General features: G+C 44.7%; 1 protein-coding gene across 1 annotated transcript in view; it reads left to right on the top strand.

The window, feature by feature from the left end:
* FAM129A (family with sequence similarity 129 member A) overlaps positions 1 to 21,668 on the top strand; it is a 58,775-nt gene extending 37,107 nt beyond the window's left edge. Inside the window, exons 6-14 of the mRNA XM_027665249.1 lie at positions 6,409 to 6,524; positions 9,688 to 9,792; positions 9,887 to 10,049; positions 10,860 to 11,047; positions 11,304 to 11,465; positions 13,825 to 13,935; positions 14,519 to 14,626; positions 16,337 to 16,448; positions 17,383 to 21,668. Coding sequence (XP_027521050.1) covers positions 6,409 to 6,524; positions 9,688 to 9,792; positions 9,887 to 10,049; positions 10,860 to 11,047; positions 11,304 to 11,465; positions 13,825 to 13,935; positions 14,519 to 14,626; positions 16,337 to 16,448; positions 17,383 to 19,079 — 2,762 coding nt within the window. The 3' untranslated portion in view covers positions 19,080 to 21,668. The remainder of the gene's footprint in view (positions 1 to 6,408; positions 6,525 to 9,687; positions 9,793 to 9,886; positions 10,050 to 10,859; positions 11,048 to 11,303; positions 11,466 to 13,824; positions 13,936 to 14,518; positions 14,627 to 16,336; positions 16,449 to 17,382) is intronic.
* Positions 21,669 to 22,651: the final 983 nt, after the last annotated feature.

Genomic DNA, 22,651 nt, shown 5'->3' with positions numbered 1-22,651 from the left:
GCCTGGCCTTGGACACTCCCAGGGATCCAGGGGCAGCCACAGCTTCTCTGGGCAACCTGTGCCAGGGCCTCCCCACCCTCACAGGGAAGGATTTCTTCCCAATATCCCATCAAAATCTACCCTCCTTCAGCTCAAAGCCATTGCCCCTTGTGCTGTCACTCCAGGCCCTTTTCCAAAGTGCCTCTCCAGCTCTTCTGTAGCTCCCTCAGGTACTGAGAGGCTGCAGTAAAGTCACCCCGGAGCCTTCTCTTCTCCAGATTCCCACCTGCTCCAGGAACACAGTAGCTGATTTGGAAAGTGCTTGGAAATTATCAGAGATAAGTGATAATGTGGTTCTTTAGGTGTGTTTGTGCAGTGTTCATTCATGTTTTAGGTGATGGAACACAGAGCTGCTGGTGCCATCAGAGGCAGGTTCCCTGAGACCTGTCTGGTGCTACTTTGAACAGCTTTTACAGGGACACTGTGTGATGCCAGTCAAACACTTAATCCTGCTCAGTGCTGGTGTGGTGGTCTCAGAGGGAACTTGTGCTGCCAAACTGTGTTTGCAATAAATACAGCATGTTATTGCAGGGTTGTATCCCCTTTGGAAGTGACCTCCTGCAGCTTCTGTTGGTGGTTGCAGCCTCACACCGCGTGTCTGTGAAGGATGGGGCAGCTCAGTGCTCTCAGAGATCATCAGAGCTGGGAGGCTGCTGCCTCTCTGGCCCAGGGCATTCTCTGCATTTCACTTTGTTCTCACTTTGGGCACTGCCATGCCAGGACTCTGTTTTGTTACAGGAAATGGGGTGTCCCTTCATTCAGAGCATCATTTCCAGTGGTGCTGGAGCTGTTTTACAAGCCCTGGGCAACCTGTCTTTTCCTGAGGTCTCCTCATCTCCCCAGGTTCAAGCAGGTGGATTCTCTCCTTTTTTTACCTGACATCTCTGTTGGGTTGGGACCATTTGCTTATTTTTGGAGGCAGATATTCCCACAGTTTTATTTTGTTGGAGTTGATGGCCATGGCCTTTTTACGGCTGCCTGTGATACCTGACATCAGCTCTGAAAATGTGCTGGGCGCTCACGTGAGCTCTTAGAAAGGGAAATCATTTTTCATCGTGCTCATTGTTTTATTAGTTGGGTAGTCCCCAGCTGTGGTGTTGGGAGGTTGGCAGAATGATTCCTTAACTGCAGGAACGTCCCTTATTCCCTGATGCTCTCTAGCTGCCTTCACCCCAAACAAAGCTTTTGGTGGCTGGCAGTGTGTAAGCACTACCTTTGAAGTACCAGTACAAGAGATGGCAGTGTCCTGTCTGTTTAGTTGGTTTGGGGGGGTGTATTTTCTTTTTTACCGGCTTTTGTTTGCAAAGAACTGAATTAAAGAAAAAAATCAGTTGAAGTGATTATTTTTTTTTATTTGAAGAGCTTGTGTAATGGAAGGCAGGGGAAAAGCATCAGTTTAAATATATTTGGAAGAAACAGATGCCAAGGTGAGAGGGGGATGACTTGAAAGGATGAGAAAATGGGAAAAAACGTAATTTGCATTTCTTAGCATGAAATCTGTTCTGTTGAGGAAATAATAAGGGGTGGAAGCACTATCTTTTGAGACTGGACGTAAAATTCCAAGTATTTTTTATCCACCTCCTACTGTGTATTTGTAGCATCACAAGAAGGAAGGCCCTTCACCAATACCTGCACAGAGATTTTTCTTGTCCCGGGAAAACGCTCTATGAGGTGACCAACAAGAAAGAGTTGTTACAAGACGTGTTTTGGCACTGCCTTCACCTGAGCCAGCTCTCCACCAAATATTTGAAGAAGCAGGGAAAAGCATAAACTGAAATGCAGTTTCTATTCATTTATCATGTTCCAAAAATTAATAGTAAGTGACATTCTGCTGTGAAACAGCACCAAACTCGAGTCCTTGGTCACCTTCATCTCCTCGCAGGGACTGTCCTCCTGCCTTCCTCACTCTTCAGGCAAAGCCAGCCTTTGGTTTTGATGGTTTGAGGGGATATTCCTGTGCCCTGCTGTCTTGTAGGAGGGAATTAAAGCATCACGGGCTCTTTGTATGGGGTTGTGAGTGACTTGTCTGGGAAGAGACATTTGAGCAGAGCTGGGAGGCAGAGCCAGGCGAGGCCTGCGGGCCTGGACACAATCAGCTCCTGTAAAAACAGCTCTGGTTGGAGGCCAGAGTGCTTCCATAGCAATTAGTGACCTGCAGGAAGGATTCAGGGGCTGCCTGGAACATGATACTCGCTGTCACCCAACTGCAGATGGGAGTGCTGCAGGGAGCAGATGAAGCCAGGGTGGATTCCTTCCGAGCTCTGGTGCTCAGTGATGGGGGTTGTGTCAGAGTCAGCATTTCTGGAAGTCAAACCCATGCTCTGTGAGCTCACACTCCTGGATTCTGGTTTGAGACTTGTTCATCTGTGTCTTTGGGCCTCAGCTTTTTGTGAAATGTCAGCCAAAAAGCTGAGATTACTCTCCATGGTGTAGCTCACTTTGGTGAAGCACTTTATCCACAGTCAATATACCCCTGCACTGTTATTAACAATAAAAGTAATGAATTTATCGCAAGAAAAGCCCACATGGGAGGAAGACATTCACTGGATTGCAATAGGGGCACTCTGTTTTTGTCATTCCTGATGTCTGATGACCATTTTAGCCTCTTTCATGCTGCAATAATGAGTTTGAATGGAATCCTAAAAGCATTAAGGTTGTGAAAGCCCTCTAAGATCATCAAATCCAACCATTAACCCAGCACTGCCAAGGCCACCACTAAACCATATCCCCAAGTGCCATTAATAACAATTATTGTTCAGAGGGACACAGAGTTCAAACTGGATATTGAAATAATCGCTTTTTAACAGCTATTTAAATGTTATAATGGCTTCTTCCTGTGACTGGAATTAAGAAAAATCATCCTCTAAGTGATCAGACATCATCAACAGCAGCCCTGTGCAGCAGTGTGCAGTATATACAGATCCACAATTTGAACTGGAATGTTCATGTTTCATGTTATGTGGATTTGCTGGAAGTCCAGGTTTAGCCAGAGGCAGCTGCAGCCCTCATCCTTCCTGGTAACAGGGCCTATTTGTAGGAGTTTTTACATGGGGCTCCTCAGTGTTTTGAGTGAGGTAAAGTCATGGTGCTTCCAGATGTGCTTCCATCTTTTCAATAGGGGCTTTAAAGCAGTAACTCTGTTGTGTTTAGGAAAGGAATCTATGGGTAGCCATATCTTGCCTGTTGTTAAAATTGGGCTCCACATTTTGGTATGTTGAGTGTCTAGGTGGGTTTTCTTATTTTAAAATTAAACAGAATTTTGTTTTAATCTCCACAAATAAGTGGATGTTACATTCATTGGGAGCTGGAAAAGGCACTTGGGTGATTTTCCAAGAGCAGAGCAGCCTGGATTAAGCACACAGCATCAGTCTGGGTACCTGTAAAGCCTCACCAGCCTTTTGCCAGAGGACATTCAGTAAACTTCATGGATTTGGGTGGGATTTGGGTAAGGAAGACCTACAACCACCACAGCACCAAGCTCCCCTAACATGCTGCACTCCCTCCAAACAGCAGGACATATGGATCACTCCTGAGAGGTGCCACATGTTTTGGAGGGAAGCCCCTGTGAGGGCATTCAGGAGAGGGGAGCACGTGTCGTCCTTTCTCCTGGAGAACACTTGTTCCTGATACCGCTGGGCTTTACCACCTGCCCCCTTTGCAGCTGCAGCATGTGCTTCCCTCTCCCACGCCCCATCCTCTGTCTGTCACGCAGGCAGGGCTGCCCCAACAGCTTATTCCTTGTTTTCCTGCCTTTGCTTGCCCTGCCAGGGCAGCCGCTGTCCCGCAGCCCCTTCCTGAAGTGCTGGATGTGCTGCACAGAAGGCCTGGCTCTTCCCTGCTGGAGTGGTGGAGGGTGTGCAGCACAGCTCCTTTCAGCTGGGGTACAATTCCCTTTTCTTGAGCCCCATCCCATGAATGTGCCTCTGTCTCGTGTGCCTCACCAGCAGCTTCTGCACAGCCCCACTCCGGCTGGCTCTGGTTGTTCAGTGCCTTATCCCTGATGCAATCTTTTCCTCCTATGGAAAGTGAGAATGAAATTGCCTAAATTAAGCAGTAGCCTTGAAGGATAAAGCTTCCTTTCTACTTCTAACTGGTTTTGTAACAAGCCTGCCATAATTGTGTTTGTCTCCTGTGTTTACTGGCATAGGAAAGAATGCATGATTGGGATTTTATGGCACTTACAGCTTGATGTTTTTCCCATGAACTATTCAAATGAATCACTCTTGGATTTTTAGCACCTTCTTCCCACTGCTCTACGAGTTTGGGGGCAGTCAGAATGGAGAGGAAATACTCCCCTGAGCATGGAGTTTAAAACTTGATGATGTTAGAGGGCAGATTCTTGTCAGCACTGGCGCGTCCCCATCTCAGCAGGTCCAAGATCCAGCCCTTTGGGTTAGGAGGGAGCACAGCTGTGAAGAAGGAAAACATGTGAGTCATGACCAGAGGGCTGTGGGAGCTGCAGTTCTCCCTTCCTCCAGCCCAGCCCTCTGCTCCTCAGAATATTCAGAGTTCAACTTTGGGAGGACAAAAGCTTTCAGGTGCAATGCTCCACCCGTTTCTCAGATGGAATACTCCATGCTTTCATTAAAGCTGTGGTCAGAGGATGTTCTCTTGGCAGTGAACAGCCTGACTTACAACTAATACTGATATTTGAGCATCCTGATTTGTGACTTGGTATGAAAAATGGTATAAATTGTGGAGGTGACAGTGAAGGCAGGGTTGGGATTTCACTTGGCTGATTTTTTCTGGTTTGATCATTGTGTGAGCTTGGAGAATTTGTGTGATCTCTTTGGATCTCCAAATATCTGCAAATCAAGAGCAGTATCTCGAGAGTGGCACTGGGAGGGTTCAGTGGCCCCTAGTGTGTGTAATAAACCTTCCTGCAGTCATTGCAGCCAGGAGAAACTCTGAAAGGCCAAATTCTGGCATTTGGGCTCTCAGCAGATCTGAGGCCTGATTGCCCCGCGCACATAAAATCTCTACAGGGCTGTTTTCAAGCAGTCATTTTCAAGCTTCAATGGTGAAGCCCTGATGAAATTGATTGTAGGTTTCTGTAGCTGTTGTTTTTGTAAAAGCACATGGAGGAGACATTTCAGGCATTACTGTAGCGTTAATCCTCCATGCTTCCCGTAATTTGTATAATCCCTGTATTGCCCTTGGCACTTGTGCAAACCTCCTGTAAAGCTGCTCTCTCTTTAGAAGCTCCTCGAGCAAGCCAAAATAAAGTGTGTTGGTTGACAAGCAAGGCTTGAGGACTTAATCCTTGACTCTTCACATCACAAATGTTTATATGTATTAGGAACTTTTAAAGCAGCATAATCACCCTTGAGAGAATCAACATTCTTGTTCTTCCCTCCTTTCTTCCTAACACGACAGGACTTCGGCGGATCAAGGCTGCAGTAGAAAACCTTGGAGAGGGGCAATAAACCCTTGTGGCTTTGTTTTTCTTTAAGATAATACTCCTGGAGCTCTGTTTCGTAGTGAAGACACAGCACTTAAATTCCTGAAGTGTTTAGGGGGTGGTTTCTAACTCAGGTTGTTGTCAAGCAGCCACATTGCTCCAGGGAGCTTTTCCACATTTTGAGGCAGAGCGACTCATTTGTCCAACAGGGTGTCCCCAAGCTACCACTTTGTTTTGGGAAGTGCCACCATCCAGCACCAGTGGCCTTGGACAATAACCAGCTACTCCAGAGCTGTGGGTAAACATTCCTGAAATATTTAGGGAAAGCAGCAGGATGCTGCCAGAAGTTTTTGTGCTAATTGGTGTGAGCACGGTGCTTACCTTGTCTAAGTCTGTTTTGTTGGACATCCATGAAAAATCATCTCAATCATCAGTTTCCTTATAAAACAAAGGAACTAAAATATATTGGGGAGTGTTAACTCAGGCTTTAGTAAGTTATCAAGGCACACAACATGCCACAATAAGCTGACTATCATTATGTTAAAGAGGGAGAATTCCCAACTTTTGGCCCTGCTACCTGATGTCACAGTCTTCCTATGTGCCATCCTACACTGCTCACAGGTATCAGTGTAGGGGAGGAGCTTTCATAGGTTAATGCTGCCTTATCAAAGTCTACATGGACAAGGTTTGATGCCATAAAACTCTTCCATCCTCTTCCTCCATTTGCTGGTGTTGGTTTAACTTCCCAGCTTGGATGAGATGGCCTGTGATAGTTCATTTGTGCAATGGGATAGTTCAACATCTTAATGAAGGCTCAAGGTCTTCAGGCACTCAGGCTTAGGAAACGATTTAAAAACATTGCTGCTGGATGCATGTGGAATGGGAAAATGGATCAGCAAAGGAGGGTTGTTGTTTTTTAAGGGTTATTTATGGGCAAATCCTTTTGTGTCCCTCTTTGATTTCCCTAGATTTCCTCACGCAGGCCACGTATGAAGTTGAGGCGTTCCTAGAAGCCATTCAGTTCTTCCGGCAGGAGAAAGGCCACTATGGGACGTGGGAAATGATAACTGGCAATGAAAAAGAGGTAAAAGAATATATTCCTGGGGTTTTTTTGCCTTTGAATATGGCAGCTCTGAGCACAGTGAAGATTGTAAAGCCCCTTGGGAAAAAATGCCATTTTTAAAAAGAAAACTCAGTAGGTAGAAATACCTGAGATTTTAAGATACTTCTAACTCACATGTAAGTGATAATTCTTTTCTAATAAGAACTTCTGAAACAGAGTCTTGCATAGTAACAGTCACACTTAAACACCAAAAATGTGAGTACTTCAGTTCTGCAGAAATGGTCTGAGTCCATATTTGGGCAGCTGAGTGTGTGGCTTTGAAGCACTGACAGTATCTGAGGTAACTCCACCAATCCCTCTGGCATCACTCCATGCCTCTTTTAGGGCAATGGAGATATTTGGGCCCTGATTTATAATTCTTTTTCCAAAGCACTGAGCACTCAGCAGCAACTGTTTACTTCAGTACCAGCTGCTGGGTGTTCTCCTTGATGAAATCAGGCTTCCCTTTGGGAGAGTGGAAAAAAACCTGAAGAGAGCGTTTTGTTTTAAGAAGCCAGATTATTCTTTTAGGAGCAGCCTACCTCTGAAAAGGGTGCAAACCAGAGAAAATTCTACAAACAGTGTCCTTCCCAGTGCCATCATGTCAGGGACTGACGTTTCATGCTAGCATCTGATAATAAATTCCTCACTACAAGTTGTTTCATCCTTCCTGTGGAGGGAGTGAGAGTTTTCTCTTCTCCCCTCCTCCCTCCAGTTATGGAGCTATTATAGTGCTAGTTTCATTTCATGTTTTATTTTTGCTTTTGCTTGCCAACAACTTACTCATAACCCATATACCTCCAGAGAGCTGTAATCAGAAGACATCCAGCCTAGTTCCACTATTATCTCCCTGGTAATAACTCATTCTGTAAGTGTAGTGTGTTCTCATGCCTGCTTGGACCAAACACGCTAATTATTTTAGGCAAATATCCAACCTGAGTGGTTTGGAACACAGCAGGCTGCAATTTGTTGCTGTAAAAATCCCTGCAGAATGCCAATAAATATATTTGCTGAATGTGAAGTGCTGCTGTGGCATAATCTGTAAGTACTTCAGTAAATGAAGCTATGGCAATAGTGCATTGCCTATTGTAGGTATAGCAGAGGGATATCAGAGTCCACTGTGTGTTATATTTCTGTAGGGGCTATTCATGCTTTGTGTTGCACTGACACACAGTCAGAGCCCGTCCTTTTGCTGTCTGAGTTCCTGCCATTCCCCTGTGCTGGTGTTGGTGCCTCAAACCCGCTCCAGCAGCTGTAAAACAAGAGGTTCAGCGTCAGGAAGCTCTGACACGAGTGAAGGAGCAGTGACAGGATGAAAAGGGAAAGCTGGGAGGGTGTCTCTGCACTCTGTATTGGCTCAGCCAGCAGCTGGGAGCATCAGGGCCGTGATCCTGAATGTGGCCCGTGCTGGGCTGTTGAAGCAAGGAGAGCTGGGTTCAAATGCTCATCACTGAGCACAAACCCTGCTCAGGCCCCACTGGAGAGCCAGGAGGGATGTGTACGCTCTCTGTGAGACTCCTCTGAAACCGGTGAGAAAGAATCACAGAATGGTTTGGGTTGGAAAGGGCCTTATAGCCCATCTCAGCCCCTGCCTTCCACTAGCCCAGGTTGCTCCAAGCCCCATCCAACCCGGCCTTGGACACTTCCAGGGATGGGGCAGCCACAGCTTCTCTGGGCACATACTTTACCCAGAGTAAGTGAGAAATGGACCCCACCTTCAGATGCAGTTTGTTGGCCTTTTCCTGGGCTTGCTCTGTCTCTCTGTGATTTGTTCCATCCCAGATGCTGGACTGTGCATTTGCCTTTGCTGAATTTTGTGAGGTTTTTGTCCACCCGTTTCTTCAGCCCATCGAGGTCCCTCTGAATAGCAGCCTTGCTTGCCAGCCTGTGGACTACTCCCCAAATTGGTATCATCTGTATTCCCAGTCTGGTGTCTTTCCTTTCTGACTGGAACCATCTGCCAGACCGGACTGCCAGTTAGATGCTGGGATCAGAGAGGGTGATGGGTCTGTTCTGCAACCACTGAATCCAAAGTGAAAATGTGCTTGAGGGATAAAAGTCCTCAGTGTCAGTTTAGAAAATCAAAGAACAGGGCAGTGATACCTTTTCCTCAGTTTTCCTACGTTCCATCATGAACTCTTGGTGTGTAGAAGTCCCTTGGACTCTTTTCTTCCTCCTGCCTTTCTGCTGTGGTGCACCTTTGTCACCAAATACCTTCTTAGGTTATAGATTTCATATGGGTTTTGTTCCAAAATCTGGAGGTGTTGGGAGGAGATTTGAATATATATGAATTCTACAGTGTGAAAGTTTGACTGGTTTTAGACCAGTATAGTTGTCTTTCAGTGACAAAAGAAGTTGCTTGGAAAATCTTTCACAAACTCCAAGAGCTATTTATTTCATCCCTTTTGCCTCAGGATTAGGTTGGAACTAATGAATCTTTTGGATCATGTTACACATTTTTTGAAAATATAAGTTAATTAAAAAAATCACGTAGAGTAGAATAATTTGTCTCACAGATTACCCACATTACTGGGTTCCACTTCTGTCCTCTATCCTGTTTTTCTTGTGATCTCCTGCTTTTCTTGTTTAAGCTGGGCAGTTGGTGCTCACCCAGAAAAGTACTGGAGATTCAAATTGGTTCAGTCATATCTTCCTTTTTTTGGCCAGTGATCTTCCTGTCAGAAATATTCTTTGTCTGATGACTCCTCAGCACAATTTCTCTCCCATGATATCTCCTCTGGGAGGGTGGGAGCATCCCAGAGCGAGGTCAGTTTGGGGGAGCAGTAGTCAGCAAACCAACTTTTCAGTGTTTTTGATCAGATTTCTCCCTTGAAATGAATCATTTTAGCTCCATTGATTTGCACATGGTAATTCCATAATAGCATGCTGTGAATTCTAGCAGGCATCCTGGTTCCTCTGCTGTCAGTCCTTGCCTGGTATCTTCAAGTCTTACAGTGAAAATTGCTTTGGATGAAATGCATGGAGCTTCCCTCAGGCTTTCCTAGTGTTTTAAATCCAGTCCTCCTGGTAGCCTGGGACAGCTCAGCCCCTGGATATTTGAGGTTGCCTGTGCACATCACTGTGATGGAGGTGCTCAGTTTTCCGGTGGAGAGCAGTGTGTGAACATGTCATTCTGACCTTACAGATCCTGAGCAACCTTGTGATGGAGGAACTCCTGCCTAACCTTCAGACAATGATCCTGCCTAAAATGAAGGGGAAGAGGAATGATAGGAAGCGGGCCTGGTTTGGTGTAAGTACTGAGACTTGCAGAGTAGCTGTTTCTCACAGCAGCTCCCTGTGGGTGCTGATTCTGATCTCTGCTTCTTAATTTAATTTGGGTTTAGATCGTAGAAGAAACTTATGGCTTAGTCCAGCAGCAAGTGGCAGAAGGATTAAGTACCCTGAAAGAAGAATGCAGAGACTTTGCAAAAACTCTTGAAGGAACCATTCGTTCGGACATGGATCAGATTCTGAACTCCAAGAACTTCTTAGCTGGAAAAATCAAAGGTCAGTGGAGGAACAGCTGTGCTTTGGAGCAATTTGTTAAAGTTTCCCATTGTGTTGAATGACCAGATGTCATTGTTTTGAAATCCTCGTGTGTTTTGAAAAATCCAACTGGAGACACCAACTTTCAGCCAACAAATGCTTTGAGCCTGCGCTGCCTCTGCTGGGAGCTGACACCTGTGGCTGCTGTGTCTGTGAAAACACCAGGTCCTGTCAGGCTGGAGCTGACAGGTTTTGAGTAGCCTGATCAGAGTTGTTCATTCTGCTTTCATTTTGACTTGCACAGCCTTAGGTAGTGAAGATACAGGTCACATGAGCATAATTAAAAGAGGAGTGGTTTTGACCTGATTTCTAGGAATGCACCACAAAGCCAGGTTCTGGTTATGTGACAAATTCATAGGCTACCAAAGAGCTCTTAAACCCAAGGGTTTCCTAGGTGGTTTTAAACTAATGTCAGGTAATCATAATTTTGCTGTGAATATACAAGTGAGTTTACAAAGCAGGGAAAACATTATTGGTGTTGCTTAAGCTGGCAAATAAATAAATAAATTCCTGGTAATTGATACCTAGAGCTGCCCTTTCCTCTGCTCGCACAGTGCCCCCAGCAGCTGCTGTTTAGGTGAGGCATGAGAAGAGAGGTTTCTTTGTCACTCATAAAACTGTGATCTCTCCTTTCATCACCCGCAGCATCTTTGTGGGGGTGTAACTCCAGGGGAAGCTACGGAACCATAGAATTCCTTGTGAAGTAGATCAGTTCCCATTACTTCGTCGCTGTATCTCTAAATGCAACCCTTATGCTGTGTGACCCTCCAGCCACTGTCTCTGAGCCTGCCCAGAAGTGCTGCACAGAAAACATCCAGCCATTCCTCACCTCCATACTCGAGGAGCTCATGGGCCCCGTGAGTTCGGGATTCACGGAAGTCCGCTCGCTTTTTGATAAAGAAGTTAATGACATCATCCAGGACTTCCAGAAGACCAATGACATGACAAAGCTAAAGGAGGTAAGACAAAATGTGTTTGGAGCCTTTATATTAGAGCAAGGACCTCCTGGTTAGAACTTGGCTGAGAGGAGGATTTGCTTTCCCGGGTGGAAGTAAGTTAATGCTTGGGTTTGTCATTTAGAAAGTCAAGTGGTATTTGTGCAACTAGAAGGTAGATTCCAGAATTTGGTTTAAGGCCAAATTGTTACATTCTCTGTTAAAAATTCACCTCTGGTTGCTTTCCCTGGAAACCTGTTCTTCCTGCACTGGAATGCAGAACGTGGATCAGCTTATGAACCTGCCCTTCAACTCCGTGAAGATGGAGCCCTGCTATGTGAAGGTGAACCTCCTCCAGGAGCTCCTGCAGGACCTCAAGAGTCGCTTCAAGGTCTATCACATTGACTTTGTGATTCAGAGGACACAGAACTTCATGCAAGAGGTACTGTAAGATCTGGCTTTTCCTCCCGGGAGAACAGGTTAGGATTGTCCTGCTAAGCTGCTTGGAAGTGATCTTGATGAAAGCTGTGCTCGAGTCCCAGAGACTCTCTCAGTCAAAGCAGAGGGAACAAAACCTGAGGAGATCACCTGGGTGCTGCTTGGGGTTTGTATTTGGGAGGTTGTGTGTCCGTGAGTCGTTCAGCAAGGCATGACAATTTTGGGTGGATCATCTCTTCCCCTGAACTTTCGTGGTCTGAATTCCCAGTGTCTCAGCACCCAGCAAAGTTGTGCTTGTAACCAATGTAAAATCTACCTGATTCCCATTCCCAAGGGTGGATTTTTCAGGAAGGGTCTTAGATACATTTTACCAAAATGGAATGTCTCCTTTTTGGTAGTTTATTTTCTCATTTATATTAAATAAAGGCATTTTAATGTTAGAGACTGGTAATTACTTGGAGACAGATGATGTCTAAGGATGTAGGTGCTTTATCCAGCTTCAGTTTTCAGGGGATTGGGGGAAGTGGTGACATCATTTCAGGTGAAAAATGAACTCCACCTCTTTGTCCCCTCTTGTGTGTATTGGTATAGGCTGTAATTAGGCCTGGCTTTCATTCCTTCTGGATGCCTGGACAGAAGTCTCTTAGGAGCTGGCCAGCAGACGTATTTCACTTGTCAGATCACAGGGCACACTTGCCCTTGTAGCTCTAAATTGAATCCTGTGATTTTAATCCGTGGTTGGGAAACTAAATAATCTAGTCAGGAATCTTGTGAAGTGGAGTTGGTCCAGATCCATGGAGTGGGAGTTATGAATATGGAAAACGAGTGTCTAGCACAGTGCAGGGACAGGGTTTCCTAAAAGCAGCGTTTCTATGTACAGCCATGACCAGCAGCCAAAGACTTATTCAAAAATCAAATTCTGATCTCATGTCTGGGTCTTTCAGGGAGACCATTCAAAAAAGCTGCCAAATAAAGTGTCTTTCAGTAAGTGAAGACCATGAGTCAAGAGAAAGAATTAGAAAATAAATCCCATAAAACCAAGCAGTGGTTTTTTTTTCTAAACAGTGCATGAGTCAAAATAACAAGAAATGAGTTCAATTATAGCACGAGTTGTTCTAAAAATGCTGTTATTGCATCTCTCTCTTTAAAAGTCCGGTGTTTTCCTCGTAAAAATAGTGAGTAGTTTCCCTTTGTGTCCATGGACAGTTCTTTTATTAATGAGTAAAATCAGACATGTCTGTGTTCGTGTTGTCTTAATTAAAAGGAGCATTTGGCTTAGCCCTGACTCGGGCAGAGGTGGAGCAGCATTCCCTGCCTTGGGAACTTGGCATCCTCTAGTGGCCAGTTCTAGGAAATTTGGGAGCACAGTGCTCAGCTGGGATAAATGGACAGCCCCGTGGGCATCCCCAATCAGAGCATATTAAAATTTGAACGGAAACAGCTAAAAAAGGCAAAACCTCATTAAATAGACACAATTAACACCTGCAGGACTGTTTGTCTGAAAGATATTTTCAGAGCAGGGGTTTAATGTTTTTAATGAATCTTTGCATAACCTGAAAATATGGTAAGTAAATACCAGCTCAACAGAATTCTGTGAGAAATTATTGCACTCTGTGTGATTTTTGCTGAGTATTATTGGTATCTTATAATACCAATTATAATTGGTATTTCATATATATATATATTTGGTATTATATATATAATTATTAATTACCTTAAAAATATCTGCCATATTATTATTATTTATTAATGATTAATGGTAGAAGTCAAGGGGAGTCTTCTTATTAGGGATAGTACGTTTTGTCTGTGGTCTTTATATAGAGATAATCAATTCTACTTTTCGGTTTTGTCACCATCACTTTGGGTGGTGACATGAGATCAAATCTATGCAAGAAAGCTGTGACAGCATGACAGTGATACCAAGGCTTAATTTTCTTTATTTATTGCAGCATTTTCAGTGCATGTTGCCCTTCAGAGAACTGAAATGCAGCAGAAAATGCTTGGACAATATAAATTAATCCACTCTGAGTATGTTTGCTGATAGAACTGTTCAGTTGCATGAGCAGACTTGCAGTATTGACCTGCTGTAAACTCGAGATAGACATTGAGGGAGCTACATTTTCGTATTCTCTTGCATTAGATAATCTTCTTTTTGGTTTCCCGTTCCAAAACTGAGTGTTGCAATCTAAACGAGGCTCTTCTACCCCTCCCACAGTCATTTAAAGTACCTGAAATATTTATCGATCTTATTCTTTCTCTGTTTCACCTTTTCAAAACCACAAATTAACAGTTACATTGATCATGTTTGCATGAATTTTATGTTACCGGTCTTATTAACAGATCTTTTAAATGGTTCTTTTCAGCTGATGGAAAATGCAGTTTATACTTTTGAGCAGCTCTTCTCTCCAAGTCACCAGGCAGACTCGGCCAAAGTGGCAACAACCATTGAAAAAGTCAAGCTGAGGGTGCTGAAGGTAAACTTTGTGTAGCACTTCTGGACAGGAAGTCCTTGGGTTCTGCCTTTTTAGCAAAAGGGAATATATTTTATATGAATTTATCTCTGTATTTGAAAGGAGATATCTCCTACCAACCAGCTGGAAATACTAATTCAGTGGCATGTAGCAAACTGCTCCTTTGAGGGGTAACACCTAGTTCTGGGCAGACCATTTTAAAAGTACTTGCATGTGCAGTCCCTTTAATTGCAATTAAATCAGATTATGATGATGCCGTGAATCTGGATATAAAAGTTTTAATTAACTGTGTAATTAGCCTGCCCCTAGAATTCATTCCTCTCGGAAGAGACAGTGCTGAAATACCCGGGGAGGGCAATCAGGGGCTGTTTCTAGGCTCAGTATAAAAAAAACAAGAATGGAAAGAGATGCCAGAAATGTAGATTTTAGAGTCGTTTTGCAAAAGCTGGAATAACCTGCATGGCAGTTCAAAGCCCTGAGTGCACCTCTGATGCACCAGCGACAGGATAACAAGAACCAGTTCCTCGCGTGAGTGATTAATAACCCCAAGCACGTCCTGGCTTGTTTCTGTTCTGTGTTCTGACAGCAATACGACTATGACAGCAGCACCATCAGGAAGAAGATATTCCAAGAAGCACTGGTACAGATTACCCTGCCCACAATGCAGAAGAGCCTGGCTTCAACATGCAAACCAGTAGGTTTCTGGGATTAAAAATACCCAACCCGGATAATAAAAGGCGGGGAAGGAATAATGCCTCGTCAGCAGGTCCTTAACACTGTAGCTGTTTTCTCCCAGAGGGCTGTGCAGGTTGGCTGCCTGCTTGGCCAAACAGGCTTAGATTTGCCAGTTCATGGATTGGGTGGGTGTGGGGCACGAGGAAGATTTCAGGAAACAGGGAAGCAGTAGGTAGAGCTTGCTTGCTCAAAGGTAGTGGCAGTCCTTTGCCCATCCCTGGTTCCTGTCTTCTCTAGAGATCTGAAGTCCCCCAGATGGGACTCCTCTGGGCAGTTGGGACGTAGGTGACGAGCTGGTCCTTGTGTTCATTCCTCTTCAGCAGCACCCCAAGGCACAGCTGGGAACATGCACAGCCTCTGCCAGCGACCTCCTTCAGCACCCAAGGCCTCCTGGGGCAGCAGGAGCGGCAGGAGCCAGGCCATGCCCTTGCTGTCAGTGCTTTTAAATGGAAGTATTGAGTCAACAAACAAGAAATAATCACACAGAGATGATCTCTATTGCCCTGAATCATACAGGCCATGTTAGCAGTCAGCAGATGTGGCTGTCAGAGTTTTGTTGAGATGGTAGATGTTATCAGTGTGGCAGCACCAGGGGCCTGTTGGAATGCTGTTCACCTTGGCTCAGAGTAAATAGTCTGAACCCTCTGGAAGCCTGTGGGTGACCTCCTGCATTGTCACTGTACCTGCCTAAGCCATCCCAGCCTCCCTGCCCTTCTGTTTCCATTGATGTCCATCCATTCCTGGATGCTGGGAGCTCTCACCAATGGTGTGCTGCTCTTGTTTCTGCTCTCCGGCTTGTTTCAGTTTCCAAGCCAAGTTTAAAAACAAATGTTATGCTTACAGGTCTTTAAACTATGGAATACTAAAACTTGAAACTTCCAAGAATATATTTTAAACCAACCTTTTCTGTATGTCCCTCTATCCCCAAATAGTTTCTTGTAGAGCGTCAGCAGTGCCTTTGTGACAGGGTGTCTACACACAGGAACAAGCATTTCATCACCTGCAATATCTGTGGAGACAGCTCTTGTCTCTGTCCTACAGGACAGAGGGAGCTGTGGTGGTGCAAACTTCCCACAAGCCCTGTCTGTTTGATTTCCCACAAGCCTTTTGTGTTTGTGCCTCTGCAGAAATGAGCAGCCAGCTCTGGAAGCAAAAGTGCAGCACAGTTGACAGGCACAGCCAAGTTCTGACCTTTCCCTTGAAATTCTCCAGGAGTTTTTATTTAGGTGCCTCTTCTGGAAGATCACTTAATTTACTTCTTATAGACCACCAAGCAGCTGCTTAATAACAATGATTCACTTATTGTCTAGACAGCCCTTGTATATAAATCACTGAGTAAAAGTGTTACACACCTATTAGAAAAACAACCCCAAACCCTGTATCTCCCATGCACCACGGATTTGCCTCCTTGGACAAACAAGTTAGTGAGGCATTTCCTCCCCAGCTGTTTATTTCAGGTGGCAGTGATCTGTAGTGCTTTTCATGTGGTTGTACTGCAGGAATACTATTTGATTAGCACATAATAGACTGAGGACATGGGTAGTTTTTTAGTCATAGTTCACATAGTTCACAAGACCTGCTGGATGGATCTCCAAGGTGTTTGGTTGCTGCAGGACTCTGAGAATCCCTGGGTTTTCTATGTCTGTTCCTTTCTTCTCCACCTGCACAGGAGCTGCAGAAATACGAGCAGTACATTTTTGCTGATTACACGAGTGTGATCCAAGTAGAGAATGTGTATGAAGAGATTTTATATCAGACACTGCTTGAAGAGGCCCTGAAAGGTGAGAACAGTCTTGAGGTGACAGTAATGACATTGCAGCCCATGAGCTCTTCCTTCAGAGCTTCCCAGAGTCCTCTCCTGGTAGACCCAGGCCCCACTTTCCCCACGACACCACAGGGTGTTTTTGTTTAGCTCACTAAATATGTGTGGCAAGCCCTAAAATCTGAGTTATGGGGCAACTTTACTAAACCTGGGAAACTCGAAGTGACAGCTTGGCACAAGCCTTTTCCTAACAAAATGTAATTATGCCAACTTCATTTGATCTTGATTCCCTGGGCCAAAGGGGGAAATGATGCCCTTATTTGCAAAGACTTGGTGATGACTAAATGGCAAGACTTTGCCATATGCAAGACTAAGATAATTTCAAAGATTAATGGCAACAAAACTTAATTTCCCCAAATGAAATGAGCTGCTGGCTGCAGTTTGCAGTACCTCACTGATGCCAGTGCAGTACCCTCTGCTTTTGTGTCAGAAAACTAAGCTATTCTTAATAAATATTATATATAGAAATATAAATACTTACAAAATACTTGTATGTCTCTGGAGCTGCCTTCTGTCTATACCCTGTATAAAAGACAAGCAGATGTATTGCACGGTAGGTTTTCGTAGACCCTTGTCATCACTCCTGTTCAAAAATATCAGTATAATAATTAATGCAACAAGGGCACTTTTATTCACATATTCAGTTTAAATGCTTCTGCATTGAAGCATTACCTTTGTACGTTGTGGGTCCTGTGGTAGTTTTCTGTTTCAGGAATGCTTAGGTCAATACTGAAGTGCCATTAATGAACACAGATAAAATCACCACCCCCAGAAAAGAAGTTGAAAATGAAAATTACTGTTGTCTGTAATATCACAATGGACAACATAAACTCAGGAAAACACTGTCCCTCTGTGACTCTTTCCAAAACAGTTTGTCTTTCTGTTTTATTTAGTGATAAAAGAAGCTGCCCTTCTGAAGAAGCACAACCTCTTTGAAGATAACCTGAATTTGCCCTGCGAGAGCGTGTCCAGCCTGGCGGAGCTGAAGACCCCCTCGGGCTCAGCACAGACCACCCCCGCCAAGAAACCTTCGGCCGCCCGAGCCGAGGGGTCGGACACAGAGAGCCAGGGGGATGAAACACTCGTTGTGACGGGGAAAATTGGCTGGGAGAAGGATGCCGAGGAAGGAAAGTCATCAGACAAAGAGGCCTCTGGTAACGCAGCTGGTGATCGCAGCAGAAGTGAAGCAGTGGTTGTTACAGACATCGGTGAGAAACGGGAGTCCTCTCCAGCTGCCCACACAAAATGGGGAGTTGCAGAGGGGAAAAGCGCTGTGGAGAATGAACCAGAGTGTGTGATGAACGCTGAGAGAGAACTGCAGACGCCACAGGAAGCTGTAGAGGAAAAAGTAGCTTCTGGGACTGACACTGCAGTGAAAAATATTGGCTCCAGCCCTAGAAAAGAACCTAAGGCACCTGAAAGAGCAGCGGAGGAAAGGGCAACTTCAGAGAGCCGAATGGCAACGCATGCTGCATTTGTCAGTGCCACTGAAAAAGAAAGCAAAGCACAGGAAGAAGTTTCTGAGATAAAGCTGACTTCCCCACATGAGAGTGTAACAGAAGCAGAGGTTTCAGAGAATGCTGAAAAGAAAAGTGAGGTAGAAAAAGAAATGATGGGAAAATTATCTCAGCGTGAAAATGCAGTAGGAACAGGGTTTGAAGAGGATGGTAAAAAAGAAAGCGGGGAGCAAGGAGCGAGTAGAGAGAAAAGAGGTGTTTCCCAGTGTGGAAACACAGGGAAAGGAGAGTTTGGGGATAGTCCTGAAAAAGAAAGCAGGTTGGAAAAGAAGAGTTGTAAATCTCCTGATGATGTGAATGAGATAAGGAGTTTGCTGATGGTGGCGGTTGAGATACCAGCAGATGCTCCAGAGGAGAACGTAAAGGAGATCTGTGAGGGGGAGATAATGAAGTTGCAAGAGGACAATGGAGGGAACAGTGAACTGAGCAAAGTGGCTGTGGCAGAAATTCAGGTGAGCCAGACGATGAGGAGTGCAGATGCAGCAGAATGTGTGGAACTCAGAGAGGAGAGACCATCCTCATGTTTGGGGACAGATGGTACGAGTTTAGGGGGTGTGTCCAGGGGCGCACAAGCAGAGTGGCTGGTGGAAAGCTCGGACCCGCCTCAGGAGGCAAAGGCAGAGGTGGAGATGAAGCAAAGCGTGTGGTACACGGGTGTGGGAAGCTGTGGAAGTGAGAGGTTGCAGCCGGAGGAACACACAGGAAATGTGTCAGAAAACAGAAGGTTGGCTGGGCAGGAAGGAGGAGCAGGGAATAGCCACACCATCCCGGTGGAGGTGGGGCCACGGAGCTCCTCTCAGAGGGCTGCTGAACACGCAGACACCACACAAGTGCCTATTTTGGATACAGAGAACCCAGGAGCAGCACTGCTGGACGCAGTCTCTCTGGTGCCACAGCAGCACGAGGTTAACGCTGCGTTAAAGGTCACAGGAGATAAAGAGGCTGGTGGGGGCGAGGGGAAGCCAGGAGATGAATCATCTTCACACACGGAAATCAAAAGCACAGAAGTAAAAGATATTCTCACAGAAGAAAACAGAGAAGATGCTTGTGTACAGCAAAACTCGGAAGAGTAGGAAGTGTTTTTCAGCCTGGCCCTGCAGGATTTATTTACTCCAGTAATCCTTGTGTAATTGTGAATACTCCTTTGGGCTGGGGCTAGAGGAAATGGGCTTTGTTGTGGGATTGCCAGCTCTTCCAGGTTTCCCACAGATCTCTTCCTGAGTGATAGGTGATGGGCTTCTTTTTGGTTTAAAACCAGGTTACTGCTGAGAAACCTCATCTTTCACTTAAAATTTGCTCCCTTTTATGGTTAGAGAAAAAGTCTGAAAATGTGACCGCTGAATGCTTCAAAAGCAAATCACTCCCAACTATTATCAATTTATTTTAACAACTTCACTGTTCGTAGTGTTGCTCATGATTTTTCAGTGCATGGATTTGACAAGTACTGCTCTGATCCTGGTGGTTGGTACATACATCGTATTTGCATGCAGTGTACAGGAAATAAATCAATCTTTTAGTAGTTAAACGGAACCCAGTGGTTAATTTAGTAGGTTGCTCAAAAGCCACACTCTAAGCAAACTCTGCAAACTGATTACTTAATTATTTTCAAGTTTTGGTAGATGTTAAAGACAAGCAAATGTTCTGATTTTTTTATTTTTTTTTTTTTCTCTTATTGCTATATTTAAAATGGGGAAAGTATGGGAGCAGGTTTCTCAGTCCCACTGTGCACTTCTGGGTTATTTAGCCTTCCAGAGCACTTTACAGCTATTTTATTTTGTTTTATTTTATGGAAGGGAGAGATGAGAATGTTTACAATAACTATAACCATTAGCAGCATCTCTGTGGTTTCATTCCCACCATAAAACAGATTCACTTACAGCTATCTAATACAGAACACTGAGTCCTGCCATGCCCATTCCTACTGAGTTACCCAGTTCTGTAGGCATTTTTAGGTGTGGAAATCACATAATTAAGTTGCAATAATTGTGAAATATCATAATCATTGCATGTAATTTCTAATAGAGATGTTAACTGAAGTGAAAAGCAGCCAAAGGTTATTACATATGCTTAGATTTTGGAGGGCAGAATAACATTAAAAAAGCAGTTATTAAAATGAGACAATTGTTTTCATACATATCAAACCATGATCTAGGCATGGATTTGCTTATATGTGTTATTTGCATTTAAGTTTGTGGACTGTGCACAGAAAAGCTTGGAAATGAAACCCAGTATTTTAATAAATTGGGCTTTAGAGTGCAAGACCTCACTTTAGAGGTCAGTTTAAGGCACCTTAAAATTTTGGCCCTGTGTTTCAGACTGTTTCTGAATATCATACAGTACAGGACAGCAAAGATTAATGATAAATACAGTAAAGGACTGCAGGATTTATGCCCATAAAGACATGGGAAGAAATAGCAAAGTCCCGGGAGCATAATACATGTTGGCATTTAACTTCAACAAACTGCAAAGCCTTTTAATGCTATCAAAATATTCTTTAATACTAACAGAATTGACACTAGAGGAACAGGCAAACATTACTGTGTAAGAAAGGAACATTGTTGAGTAACTAGACTAACTGCTCTGTCACTATTGTAAAATAAATGCAATTCTTATTTATTCCAGAAGCCATACTGTGGTATGGAAACATGAAGGTCACAGATGTTTTCTTTGCAGAAGGATTTTGACTTGTTTCCTCCCTATATTTCATGCAAAAATACTAATTTGTAAGCACACAAACCACTGCCAGCCATTTTTTTTTTAAACAAATCATTACTTACTTCACTGTCAGCTGGTTTGTTTTTACAAATCATTAACTATTTTTAATTGGTACTGAGTGCTAAGCGACTTCAAATTTATACCATGTGCTATACAGTTAAGCAGGAGCGGCCTCTTTTAGCTAAAATCAGGGGAGATGATGGGTTTTTAATGCTCTTTTTGTGAAAAAGACAAGTAACATGATGTTAAAAAAGACTGCAGTGTCCTGCAAAAGGAAACTAATTAATTCTAATATGAATTAGATACATCTGTACAGAGAGTATTCAGAATAAATATTCCCATCGTGATAATTTTTGAGTTATTTCTGTGGCAGGCTTAGATCTGGGCAGTATTTTCCTGTAACATGAATTGAGTTGCTGAAAGCAGGTGCTCGGAGGTTTTTCACAAGTAGAACAGGAAAGGACAGGGAAGATTTAGCCCACACATTGCCTGGTTCTGCGATTTAAATTGGAGTTCCTCATGGCTAGGGGACTGTTTTTTTCCCTTTTTGGACATTTTCTGTCCATTTGCAAATGGATAAAGTAGCATTTTCTTGTCTTTACCAGACTTGGGTTGAGGCAACAGCCATTTCAAGCTCAGAAATCTGCAAGGTTGCCTCGGACCGCTGATCAGAAATGATAATAACCCACCCATTCCGTCATTTTTTGTAGCTTTCTTGAAATTTCCTACACATACCTGGAATGAATTTTTTCACTTGCACACTGGGAGCAGTAAAAAATCGCCTCTCAGGGCAGGATGGGTGAGGGCGCCCCGAGGGGAGCGGGCTGAGGGCTGGGATTTCCTGGGCTTTCCACTGGTAACGGCCAGGACATGAAACACATTTGTATTTCGCTTGGAACTTTGTAAAAACGCTTGTCATGGAAATAAACACGCTCTTCCCTTCCATTGCTGGGAGGCTGGTTTTGTGAGTGTGTGGTAATTTCGGGGGGATTATTTAACAAAGGTAGCTCAGGCGGCTGTCGGGGGTGAGGGAGGCGTGTCCTTCCAGTACCCGAGGGCAGCCTGCGAGCAAGGTGGAGAGGGACTTTTTATGAGGGCAGGACGAGGGGGAATGGCTTCGAACAGGTTTAGATTAAATACTGGGAAGAAATTCTTCCTTGTGAGGGTGGTGAGGGGCCGGGACGGATTTCCCAGAGAAACTGTAGCTGCCCCATCGCTGGAAGTGTCCAAGGGCAGGTTGGAGCACCCTGGGATAGCGGGAGGTGTCCCTGCCCGTGCAGGAGGATGGGCTTTAAGGTCCTCCCGCCCAAACCCGTCTGGGATTCTATGATACAATTCTGTGTCACTTCTCCCTTGTTCTTTATTCTGATTCAGTGATTCCGTCACACCCAGACAGTCCCAGGATGTGTTTGTTTGTAAGCTGAGATACCACCCGGGTGGAAAGCGCGGTGTTGTAAATGCTTGTTATTTGTTATCGGATTTGGCTTCTTGAAGCTTGGAATTGCTATTTGGAGTTTCAGCTTCATATTTTATATTAATTTGGCATCTTTAATAATCGTCAAATCGGCTGTGATTGTGCTCTGCACATGACAGTTAATGTGTACAAAATGTTTGAAACGCTGGCGTTGTGGAAGCGTTGGGAGCCTCTCATTTTTAACCGCGGCAGGCATTTACGAAGGGTGCAATAAGACGGGATTTACGGTCCCTTTGAAGCCGAGCCGTTCCCCGATTCCCCCGCACACTCCGCGCCCGGAGCCGCCCCTGAGGGAGAGCGGGGGGAGGGCGGGGCGTGAGGGGGCGCGGTGCACGCCGGGAGCTGTGGTCCGGGGCGGGGCGCGGTGCACGCCGGGAGTTGTAGTCCGCCCCTCCCTTTGTCCACGTCGCCCGTCTCGTCACGTGCCCGCCCCGCGCGCGCACGTGTCCCGCCCCG

The sequence above is a fragment of the Corapipo altera genome, unplaced genomic scaffold (genome assembly GCF_003945725.1).
Source record: "Corapipo altera isolate COAL_440 unplaced genomic scaffold, ASM394572v1 316, whole genome shotgun sequence".
NCBI lineage: Eukaryota > Metazoa > Chordata > Aves > Passeriformes > Pipridae > Corapipo > Corapipo altera.
Note: the sequence above shows the minus strand (reverse complement) of the source record. Positions and strands in the feature narration are given on the sequence as shown.